Here is a 13,053-nt window from a genome sequence, read left to right on the forward strand (position 1 = left end):
AACTTAATCAAGTTGTAGGCCTAAGTTATTATACTTTTGTTAAAAGAAGTAATAGGCCTATAACAAAAGATGACCCTGTGATGCAAAAATAATAGGCTGCACTAACTTAGTATTATTTCACCTAATACCGTCAAGCTAAGTTCTTGAACTATTACTTCAAATTAATGGTATTTCCCATTTCTACGTGGTATAGCTTATTTTCTTTTATTCTAGAAATGAATCGATTAAATTATGAGTGCTGAAAAAGAAACCTACGTGAGACGTAGGGCTTTTAACAAGATCCACGTCAACAGTTGGTTAATTTACTTAGAGAGAGATGGCTATGTTAGATGTCCTTTTCAAAACTGCAACTTCATGGCTTTCGATGTCAATGAGATGTGTGAGCACTATGGATACTGTACAGGAGTAAGTATTTCTTCAATTAATTATCCTAAGAAAAAATTTGATTAACCTAATATTCCTAGCACTAAGTTATTACAAACCAACTTTAATGAAGTTAAGGGAAAACTTTGATATCTTCATCTTAAAATCAATTGTACAAACTGTCTGTAGCCTATTCTTTTTGTATTATCAACCTCAGACTAGACTGTACTTTGATGATCATGTCATATTATGCATTCATGACAGAACGCCGGTACCTATTCAATGTAAACTAAAATTAAAAGAAGAAGAATCCAATCTTACTTGACCCAACCTAGGGTAGCCTACAGTTTCACAGAGAACCTGTGATATTATCACATTAAAAAGGGACCGATATATAGCTAAGTTAACTTAATGTTTTTGATTTGTTCAATATTAAAATTGCACTCGCTGTTGGCTCGTCCTAGGTACGGGAATCAAGTAGTCGATTAAAACTGAATATGATTCAGAACAGCTAATTTACACGCATAAAGAAAAATTCTGGGAGATTTTATTAGGAAAAAATCTTCTGAACAATTATCACGTGATCGCCTATTTATTTCATCCGATTGTAGGCCTATGTACGACAAGCATTTTAAATCCGATAATTTTGCAATAAAATAGTGATAGTGTTGATTTGAAAACTCTTGAAGTGATATTGGCGGTTGATTCACACTCACTGGTTACTGGATATAAAGTACAGTAGCTACATCACCTTCCATTGCACACTATCACTTACATAGTACCTTATTTTACCTCAGTGGCATTGAAACCTTAAGAGGATTTTGGCCTCTCATTCTCTTCTATCCCTTGCCTCTTCTAATATTGATCCCAGTCTGAAGAAGTCTTTCATCACTTGGTCCTCCAAGTGGTCGTCTTACTTGTGGTACTCCTTGGAATTCATTTTTTTAATCTGATGTATCTGACTCTCCTCCACGCATAGCCTGTCCATCCGAGTCTTTTAGTTCTGGAAAGCACCCATATATCTGGGTGTTTAAAATCCCTGTTCTTTCGCATCTCAACATTTTCTCTACACTCAATCTCAACCCAGCAACAGCACCTCAACCTAGCATTTTTTAAAGGTGTGAGATTTGGTGTTAGTGATGATGTTAAATATCCTACTTAAACTTGTATTAGTCATAGACCAGTGAATACAGCATAATTAACATGATAATTCTATTTTGTGGCTTTATCCTGTGTATTAATTATTGTTATTTTGACTCATGAAAAATTTTGTCTTAACAGGATAACAGTTCTGCAAGTTTTATTTGCGAAGTCTGCAATGGTTGTACTGTTTCCGAGAAGAAGCTACAGGAACACCGAGCACGAGCACACAACATCTCGGTCCTGCCGGCTAAAACAGACACAGTGGCTGAGTGAGTCACTATTCTATAATGTTTTTTTTTTCATACTTTCCAATTCTTTTTATTGATGTACAATAGACAGTCATTAATCTTGTTCAGGGGCCTGTTTAATTTAATAAACTGCACTTGGTGATCTGCTGATTTACTACTAATATTAGTTTGTAGTTTATTATGAAACAGGCCCAGGTCTTTGGTATAGTTTGATTACCATGATTACCAGCCTTGTTTAATAAACAAATTTCCTAGTGCCTATTCAGCCAATTGGCCACCAATTTTACCAAACTTTAAAATAGGCTACAAAAAAAATGGTCAAATATTGAATTTACTTTCACCGATTTACAGTTTTATTTACGAGTTCGAAAATACTATATCAGTTTTGTCAGAGAGAGTCCTAAGTGAAATCAAAGATAGAAAACTTTAAAAGGTCCATCCATTGAGCGGTTTGGATGGTATCATGGTGGTTTGGACCAGTCAAAGTTAAAGTGGTGAGGAAGTTATGTGGAGAGCAAAAAGCTGTTTATATCTGATGCAAAACAAACAAACCCACTATTTGTGATCCCATGCATAAATGGTGTAAATTCATTTGGAACGCACAAACCACTATAACTGATCGATAAAACTAACATTTCTTACACTTATGAGACTTTTAGGACTAGTAAAAAATGATAACATTATCAGATTCAGCATGAAAGAAACTGCAAGAAGACATACAGAGTGGCGCAGAGAAACTAGGGTTCCTAGAGACCCTCCATCAAAAAAGAGGACAATTTAGACTCGCGGAACTTGCTTTGGAGAGGCCACCTATATATTTTTTTTTTTTAAGTTACTTTAATGCGATTTTAGGGCTTTTAAACTATTTTAGATAGATACTGGAACTCTCAGTATTTTGGAATTTTTTTAACTGAATATTGTCTGACAATTCCTAAAAACATAGCCTATATTGTAAGTTTTTGTTTTAGGAATTTTAAACTAGAAAATTTGATTTGCTAGCCAATAATTTACTACCGGTACAGTATCACTAAAATATTTGCTTTTAGTTTCAATTCAGACATGCTTATGTTAACAATGATGTTGAAAAAATTGGCAACTTAGGCTTTTAACTCCAATACTTTTGTCTGGATACTGGATCCTCACTTAATATCAAATTACTCGATTACCAATATGTTTTGCAAGACTAGGAGTCTTATTTAAACAACTCATTTTGAAGTTTAGTGGTACAATCCATGGACTCCAAACTCTGGTGGTGTTTTTAATACAGTGTGAAATGCAGTTTCTTCAGTAACACAAGCAAAATGATTGAACTTACAGTCATGTTTGAAGAACAAAACTGACAATTACGGAGGATGGTGCAACTGCTTAAAAAGGTTGGAGTTGTGTTGATTTTTTAAAAATCAAGTTAACTTTTTTTGCAACTAATCCCTTTTATTAACTTGACTAAAAATAAGTTACACATTTTCTTTTCGGCATTAGTAGGGTCTAGGAACGTTCAAGAATGACAAAACAAGAAGAAAATTATTTTAATGTAAGCGTGTGGTAGTGTAAACGTAAGCAGAAAACAGACGAGGAGCTAGTTGTAGTTAGATAGTCACTGGTATGTGTGGTGGTGAGCAGAGGCAGAGGCAGCTGGGTTAATTTTGCCAACAGTCCTAAGCTTTCAACACAAAATTTGATCAAAAAAGGAAACAAAACTTCTAAATATAAGATATCATTACAGTGACACAATATTTTAATATAAGTTAGTTTCCAATTTCATTCTTATCACTTTGCGATTGATGATTAGAGCCAATTACTAATACTAGGCCTACTATGCGTCCAGGAATAATTTTATCTATTAATTTTTTTTTCTAAATCCCGGACATTTTAAGGTTTTGCCGAAAATCCCCCTGGACGTTTTTTATGTAGGCTACCTAAAAAGAGGACGTGTCCGGGGAAATGAAGGACGTCTGGGATCCCTAAGAGAAACGGGAAATTTTGAATAATCATAATAAACAAAGAAAATTGTACAACAAGATTTTTAACGCTGAAAACATGTTGCTCAAGAGTGGAAAAATACATGAGAAATGTTGGAAATGAAATAAGAATAAAGTTAAAAATCACTTTTAAAAATCACATCAGTTAAGTGCTGTCTATTGCACGTAACACAATTAGACATCCAAACATTTTCAAGGAACTTTGCGTACTCATTGATGTTAGTCAGTAGATGTTGACAAAATCCAAGCATAACTCACCGTCATTTGCTTTAGAGCTTGAACAATCTGAATCACAAGGAGGAATATCATAATGGCGTCGGAACACTCTTTGTGCAGCTGTTAAACCCTTACGACGACTGCACACTCCCCACCACGCCACTGCTCCATCTCAACTAAATGTCCATTACTACTTGGCGTCATTACTTCCGTTTCCCACTCCTACGAGGCTTACAGGTGTATCTAAAGACTTCAAAATTTCCCATTTCCCTTTATAAAATTTAAAAATGTTTAATCGGTGAAAATATATTCATCTTTTACCATTTAAAGTATTGCTGGGTTCTAAAATGGGAACAAAGCTGGAACTAATAGGCTAGTAAATTTGGTTGTATTTTGTAATGCCTTCTGTTTTTCTTTATGGTGCTACAACTAGAAGTGTTGTGAATTGTGTGTTACAGAGGTGAGGAGCCAGAACCTCGTAGGCCCAGTCGGGTGACTTTGTTGTCATGGGGAGTGTTCTATGACAAGTACAAATATGTCAAGTGTTCCAACTGTCACTACGTGGGCTCCTCCGTCACAGACATGTGCCGTCACTACTTTGTCTGCAAAAAGGTATTCACACACTTAGGTATAATAGACTCCTGATTAACCGCGATAATGAGTTGCTGAGTGATCAAGGATATTCAAAATAATTGTAAGGATAGTACAAACCTAAAATTACCTGAAAATACCTAGCGTTGGCTTTAAATGTAAAATTCAAGCTTCAATACAGGATTAGGTATGTGGTGTTGATACCTTTTAACTTTTGTTTCATACACTTCTATACACAAAATAAATTGCATTCGAAAGCCTGTATTTGCCTGGTAAATTAAAACACACACAAAATGGGACTTATCAATTCATTGGTTGTGGGTGAAGGAAACAACGTCAACTCTATAGTCGGTCCATGTGATAGTGAGTCTTCTTTCACGCTAAACATTTTGTTCGTCACTGTATTACGTAACTTTATCTATTTTAATATCGATTTTTTCATTTTTGTGATCATGGTTAAATTGCAGTGTAGTCAATCCACTCGTAGATAATCAACAGTCTATTGTACAGTATATCGCTAGCCATTTAATTAGCAAGTTAAAATTCTAGATATGTTTCGTGCTTACTTAGAGATCTTAAGACAAAAAAAATGCAATTTATTAAATAACCCTTAAATCATATTCAGGGTGGGGGCCTCTTAACTCTCTACCAACCTTTTAAGGGTTCATGATGAATTCATTCCTGGGCTACTCACAGAGCAGCCATTTTGTATTTTTCAAAGATTGTTTTTTCTCAATAACCGTGATACTGTTCTTAAAACTTTAAAATTTTCATTAATCTTAATTTACTAATTTCACTAAATTTTAAGAAAATAATCAAAATTTGCCAGTGAGAAATTCAAAATGGCTGCCATTTTAACTTTTAGACAAGATTGAGTATAAGATCGTGAATCTTATTAAAAAAACACAAGTATACTGTTCTATTGGAAATTTTAAGACAACCGTAATGACTCCTTAACATTAGCCTATAAATCCAATTTAAAAAAAACCTAGATATGACATGAAACTACCCATCATATTGGTTCGATAATTGTCACATTTTTGAAGACAATATCTAGCGTACATTGACCTACACCAATAAACACTCACCACAGTAAATGTCATATAACTATCTCTGTTATGTTTGATCCACATTTCGTGTTCTAAGGGCTTTAAGATGAAACTTTTTAAGTGCTATGTATTTTATCATGCATCTACAGTATGAGCCCTTAGAATAAGATTTTCTCAATAATTTACTAAAAATAATGTCTTAGGCTATCCATGAATTATCTAAAACAGTATTAATCATTTTCCAGGAAAAAAAACTCCTACTGTACGTCTGTCCGGAGTGCAAAGGGCGCTCACGGGATGTAGCACAGTTGATCCAACACCTGGAACAAGCTCACAACCTCTACAAGAGACCCGATCAGTTCAATCATATATCTCGCAACATGACACAGTACTGGGAGAAAGAGCTGCGCGAGGACAAGTTTGCCACGTGTTTGCATATCAATAACAGCAGAGAGCGGGACTGTGAATACATCGATGTGGACTTGCTGGGAATCAACGAGCACTCCCAGACCTGCAAAGGGGTGAGACAATGCCACTCAATGATTAACACCTTTTTGGGGGTTTCAGTTGCCATTAGTGATGGTCATTCAAATAATTTAGCATCTCAAATTCAACTCCAAATCCTGAGGAATTGAAGCTCATATTCATGTGAAATTGTTAAGCAAATACAATTAAATGATTCAATGATTGTAATCTTCTGGCTATGTTGCTTGTTGGTGATCACAAATGGTTGATTCAAACTCTATAAAATGTGAGGATGAAATTTAAGGCAATGCAATTAAAACATTGAGATTTAGAGATACTAGGCGAATGGATTTTAAAATTTTGGAATATTTTATCATCTGGATTGGTTCTAAGGCTACAGGAGAATGATTGTATTAAAGTTCAGAATTATTTTTGAAGGCAAAGATAGTCGCTTGTACTTGTTTGTTTACATTGAGGTTTTTCACATTGATTTTATGCTCTACAATGTGGACTTAAAATCTGTACAGTTATCATGAATTAAATTATAATTGTTTCTTCCATTTCAAAATCAAATATACAGTCAAAACAAATGAAAAACCACATAGGCTTAAAACTTCTGAAATGAATAAACCTCAAAGTGGTTTAAAAAATGGATTTCTTGTACACAGGTGTAATAATGAATAACGTTTTATATATAGGCTAATTAAATATCCACTAGGCTCATTGCTAATATTTCAGTGCTATCAAAGAGGAAATAATTTTTTGCTATATCACAACTTCTTAGAGGACCATAATATTTTGAAATTTTTTTGCGCACAATAGGCTATATCATTTAGCAATTTTATGTATTTTTATACAAATGTTTTTTTCAGCCACAGCAAGTTTTATCGAAACAATGGTTTTGTGAATTTTGCACAAAGTGGACCAGCAGCGATGAAAAACTAACTAAACATCATATTTTGACACACCACATAGCCCATGACTTAGGAGTAAAAGTCGAACCAGATCTTCCTCAAAGGCTTATTGAATCAGAAAAGAGAACCATAAATAATCGTCAAGATACAACTGTGTCTCGACAATCCAGTTCAGTTAAAAGATTGGACCCACAAAGGAAAAACTCCCAAGTATCACCCAACAAAGAGCTTGAAATTGAAATTTCTAAAAAACCATGTTCAACACCTTCAGTCCACCAAAAGAGTTTGCAATCGGAAAACTCCCAAGTAATTTCAAATACCACCGTGGCAAAGAAGTATGTTCAAGGATCGAACCAGAATGAAATGCGAAGAGAAAGAGTTTCTACCTCGTCATCTAGAAGAATCTTCGTTAATGTTGATAGTGAACCTGAAACTATAGTGCCAGACTTGATAACGGAAGATTGTCCCTTTACTGTTGTGGGCTCAAAAGATAAGAACAAGGAGATTTTCCTTGATTTAGTAGAAGACAAGATTGTTCCTCGAAAAAGTGCATTCAAACAAACAGATACGGAAAGTAATATGTCTGAAGAAAATGGTTTATTTACTGAAGATAATTCAATTACAAACTTAGAACAGGACAACCATATTCTTCCTGATTATATTGTGTCCACCAGTGAAATTCGGTTTGAAGAAGTAAGTAATGGAAATTACTATGTTAAAGAGGAGCCTGTGATGTTTAGTAATACAAATCACCATATTACATTACAGCAAAGAAAATCAAAAACAACAATACTTGATGAGGAAACTGATTTGAAAGAAAATCATGATAAATATAGGAAAAGTAACTCTGAAAATTCATTTTGCAGTGAATTCAAACTCGATTCAACAATAACAACTAGCCAAACTACACATGAAGGTGAAATCAAAGTAATAGAGGGTGCAAACAAAAGTTCAACAAAAGGAAAGAGGAAGGAGAGAGGAAGGAGGTTTGTAAATGAAGTAAATGCTGCAAATGGTGATGATGACATGAGTGGAAAAATGTCTAAACCCAACAAAAGTCCCAGCCTTGTCCTTTTCAAAGACGAGCTATCATCTGATGAAGACGAGAAACCAGAAAAGTATGAAAACGTTGTTGAAGAAAACCCCTCATTTGATTGGTATTTAGAAAGCCCATATAAAAATATGCCACCGAAAAGTTACAGCAGAAGAAGGTCAAGCGAAGACAATCTTGATAGGTATGTAAACATGTCTGTTAAAACTACCTACCTAGTATCTTAATATACAATTTTCCATAGGGGTCTCAAAAACAAATAATCCACTCACAAGTGTGTAATTATTAATAATAACATTTTGTTGATAGTATTATTTAATAAAAAATTAATCTCACAATAGGAACACTACATTTTTACGGTGTTTCAGGAATGTCAAAGCTGTCGAATTGAAATAAATATGTAAGCGATAAAAAGATTGTAAAAACAATAAAGAAGTTAACACGTTCGCTACTGCAATAGTATAAAATGTATAGACTAGCGAGTAGAGACACACATATGCGACGGCCGGTTTCTACCCATGGGACATATATGGGACCGCTAGTCACATTAAAATAGACTGACTGATGCACATATGCGTTGGTGTTGCAATGTTATCAAAAGTAAATGATCACTGTTTAATAGGTTTTCGCCCGCGGTCTGCGTGTACTGTTAACCAAGTGACAGCCGGTCTATGTGTAAGATTAAATTGTATACCTCTGTCGATGGCAGTGATCGGGCACGCTGGGTAGCAAACAAGTTAAGTTGTCAATCATGGACATGGTAATACTAATAGCTTGAACATGTGGACCGTTACCTTATGGGTTGTTACCTTAGGTTTAGTAGTAAGTGTTGATTAAAGTTTTTCGTCTCTCCTGACATGTGTTGTTAATCCTGAAACTTCTTATAGCTTCAGTTTTACTAACCAATGATGGAAAACAGGAAACACCTAATATAATTCTGGGAATAAAATACAATCATCAACATCAATAAACAACTTCAAACCAAGAATAGTGATCAATTAATTTTCTTACCACAAAATTTAAAAACCAAGCACTTTGCTTAGGTTTTTTATGTGGTATAATTTGCCTAAGATATAAAACTCTTACCTTATAGTGGTAATGAGTCCTAATTTTGCTGATTCTTTTTCAGGAGTTCAGCAAAGGATTCAGTAATAGTGTGCAACACAAGTAAACTTGAAACTGACCTGCATCAAAGTTCAAGTAAGTGGGGTGTATTTTTAATGAATTGTGATAGATACCACATATTATGTGTGCAGTACTAATGTACAAAGTGATAAAATAAACAAGCAATAATAAATTGTACAAAACAATAAGTTAACAATTGATTTTGTTAAGCAGAGATTTTGTGCAAGTGATGGGCATTTTCCCACTCAAACCACTTGAGGTCTGAACCATAGGGATGAATATGAGAGCTTACTGTTAAATACTTTTAGTTAAACAAATTTAGGTACTTTAAATGATTTTTAAAAGTGATTTTTAACTTACAATTTTGATCAAGCATTAGCAACACCTGCAAGAGGTGGATTCTATAAAATCTTCGTAATTTTAACACTAGGGGCACTGGAATGCTAATCTTCAAATTGAACTTGAACTTGCAACATCGTACTCGTGAATATTTCTTTCCTATAAATTTTATCTGATGGGCTGTGAATGATAATTAATCTATATGAATATGGCCCTGTTTCTTCAGTTCCATTCCACCAGTTATGGTACCTGACAGTTTAGAAGACTATTTACTCTCACTTGCACACACAATAGACAATACTTAATTACATAATCATTAAGAATAATACAGCGTCATATTTACAGGTGGATTACATTTTATTTTAAGGTCTTGAGATGAATTCTTTTTCGGTGTAGAAGGGTCTTTCTAGCAGCCAGTCTGTGAGTTTGTTCTTGAAAGTGGATGAATTATTCAGCTGTTTAAGTTGTTCTGGAAGGAGGTTAAAGTATTAGCTCCTTTTTAGGATGGTTTTCTTTCAGTATGTGATAGCTTGTGGATTGGAAGGCTGAAATCTAATGCATGTCTGATGTTGTGACGGTGTAAGTCCCTATGTCTGGTTTGTTGGGTGGATATTGCATGCAGGATGGTTTCACGGAAGTGGAGTGATACCACAGTGAGTATCTTTTGTTCTATGAATGGTCCGCGGCAGCTGTCTAGTCCAATGCCAACCAAAACCTGATTGTCTTCTTTTGTTGGATGAGAACACGTTTTAAGCAAGGCCGATTTACCGAATAGGCACGTGCCTGAGGCATTTTTGGCTTTTTGGGTGGCACCAAAAAATTTGAAAATAAATAAAAGAGTAGGCTAGTTGTATTTGCATGCGATTGCGGCAAACTTCAGGTAATCACTCGCGGCTGTGTGGATATCATAATTGTCTCCCACGATTGTGGATAAGTTAATCATATCCCTCAGTCGTGTGAAGATCATCATCGTCTTCCGCCATCGCGACCAAATTCAGACTGTTTCCCGCAGTGGCGAACATTATTACAACGTCTCCTGCGGGTATGTATACATAATAATCGTCTCCCGCGATTACGTCAAAATGGTAATCATCTCCCGTGGTCGTGTAGAGATCATCATCGTCTTCTGTGAATGAGGCAAATTCTGATCATCCCTCGTGGCCGTGAAGACATCATTATACATTGTACTGTATTATTATAAACCGTATTGTTAGTAAAATAAAATATCTTCCTTATAACATGTTTCTATATCCTCTTCTGCGGAAGTAGACATAATAATCGTCTCCAGAGATCCTGGCAAAATGGTAATCAAATCACAGATACGTCTCTGTTGTCATGCGTGATCGCGGTAAATTGAAAATTCTAGGAAGAAATACAAAATTCACGCATAATTCCCGGTTTTTCCGGCCGGTGAACACCCTGAATTAAAGCGCTGCTATTAGTTTTGCCCAGGGCGCTGACAGGGTCAAAAACGGGCCTGGTTGTAAGTTCCTCCCCAGACCCCTATGTCATATCTCAGGTGAGATTAAAAAGAGCAAAATAGGCTACCTTAGCTGCATCTGTTCCACTTATTTGTTTTATCTATGTTCTTTACAAGTCCAACAAATTCATAACTATTCTTTACATTGTATATATATTCTAATTCTAAATCATTGCTGAGCTTACTTGCTAATAATTTTGAAACATTGTAGGTAGGAGCACATTTAAAGTTAACTAAGGGTCTGATGGGTACATTCTTCTTGTGTATTTTTGGGATCCCTTTCATTATGGGCGCTTTGGAATTTAGGATGTTCATCTTCTGTCGACATTCTTCGGTAATAACTCTGGTGCATCTCTTCACGGCGTCAGACAGCTCTTTTTGGTACCTCTGCGTTGGATCCTTTTTCAGCTCTTTGAAGTTATTTTCTTTATGAAATCTTCAGTCTTCTTTACATATTCTTCTTTTCCGAGCACTACGATGTCGTCGCTTTTGTCTGCTTTCACAACGATTAAGCTATTCTCTTCCATTTTCTTCTTTATTTTGTTGCATGTCTTCAGTTCTTCATTTCTGCTGGGATCTATGGGTCCTTGGCTGGTGAAAGCGTTGGCTGCCACTTCCTTCCGAAAGGTAAAATGGTCTAGTCTCTGTGTGATTTTACATTAGCTTCAACTTCAGTAGCTAGTAGTTTGTTTTCGTCCTTCTTCTTCATTGGGAAATTGTACTTCATTCTGTAGTTTAGTATTTTTTTTCTTCTTCACTGAATTGATGATGACTCTCTTCTGGAATTTGTGTCCTGTACTCGTCCTATCCAAGTCTTCATTAGGTATATTCTTCTCTATGAGCTTGTTTAATTTGTCGTTTATCCGTAGATATTTCCGGTCTATAGCGTCTTCAACCTTTTCACTGACGACTTCATGCAGTAGATTCCATGCGATTAGACCGTATAATCTCAAGAATTGTAGGTGGATGTCGTAGGCAATCAGGTTCAGTTCTTCTTTTTCACAGTAAAGTTGTTTGATCATATTCTGGACGAATAATACCTTGCCTTGTTCCTTGGTTCTTTTGGCGGCAATGGAGTTACAGTTGACCTTGATTTTTGCGTATTGTGGTGTGATTCTATTCTTGATACATTCTTTGTTGAAGTAAATATCTGCAATCTTCGTGGAAATCTTGATTCCTGTATCCCTATATATTTTGCTGCTAATTTTGATTGACTAGCTTCACTAAATATTAAATAACTTATTGATCAGCATTGTACGTATTAAATTTACGGAAAGTAAATAAAAGAAAACATCTTATAACACAAAACATATATTTACGCTTATACTGTTACTCGCAAGACGGTAAATTTAGAAAAAAGTTGGTAAGTGGTGATCGATTTTGATTGGACACTCCAATCATCATCAGACCCAATAGGCAAATGACAAGAATCTTTATTTTTATTTATATTTACCAACGGCAATACACCAATTTACAAAGATTATCAGTAGTTTGACAGCTTCAACAGTGAATATTTGTGCTTATGACTAGATTAACAATAATAAAAACGAAATTGATAACGATAACAATAATAGACAATGAAATGCGCAACAGTATAAATAAAGAAATGAACAACAATAATAAATAATTAAATTAACAACAATAATAAATAATTAAACTAACAACAATAATAAATAATTAAATTAACAACAATACTAATGATTTGAGATAACATGCAATATATATCGATAACAGAAAAAACAAAGAGAAATTATTATTGGTCGACTCGCTTCTCTGCTGCCACTCGCCTAACAGCCACCAAACTGGAAGCGAAAAAGTCAACCGACGAACATATTTCGTTTCTGGAGTGCATCAGACGTGGTATGGGGCAGAAGCGTAGATAGCTGGTCGAAGCATGGTCTAGCTCAAATAAGCGTTGATGCCTGGTGCTTCTGGGAACGTGCAGATTGATCCTCTCGAGCAGAAAAGGACTGCTGATCTGGTTGTTTAGCAGCTTGAAGAGGAAGGCAACATCAGCAACTCTTCTTCTAGACTCCAAGCTTTGGAGACCATAAGCTGCAGATATGTCTCAGATATAAGCTGGCAACCCA

The 13,053-nt window shown here is 35.2% G+C and overlaps 1 protein-coding gene across 1 annotated transcript in view; it reads left to right on the forward strand.

The window, feature by feature from the left end:
- LOC128989208 (uncharacterized) overlaps positions 1-13,053 on the forward strand; it is a 43,385-nt gene that overhangs the window by 1,280 nt on the left and 29,052 nt on the right. Inside the window, exons 2-7 of the mRNA XM_054411081.1 lie at positions 214-405; positions 1,645-1,775; positions 4,408-4,561; positions 5,835-6,110; positions 6,927-8,203; positions 9,149-9,219. Coding sequence (XP_054267056.1) covers positions 232-405; positions 1,645-1,775; positions 4,408-4,561; positions 5,835-6,110; positions 6,927-8,203; positions 9,149-9,219 — 2,083 coding nt within the window. The 5' untranslated portion in view covers positions 214-231. The remainder of the gene's footprint in view (positions 1-213; positions 406-1,644; positions 1,776-4,407; positions 4,562-5,834; positions 6,111-6,926; positions 8,204-9,148; positions 9,220-13,053) is intronic.

This window comes from Macrosteles quadrilineatus, unplaced genomic scaffold, assembly GCF_028750875.1.
Source record: "Macrosteles quadrilineatus isolate MER2022 unplaced genomic scaffold, UCM_ALF_1.0 Scaffold_3__2_contigs__length_128488019, whole genome shotgun sequence".
NCBI classification, from domain to species: domain Eukaryota; kingdom Metazoa; phylum Arthropoda; class Insecta; order Hemiptera; family Cicadellidae; genus Macrosteles; species Macrosteles quadrilineatus.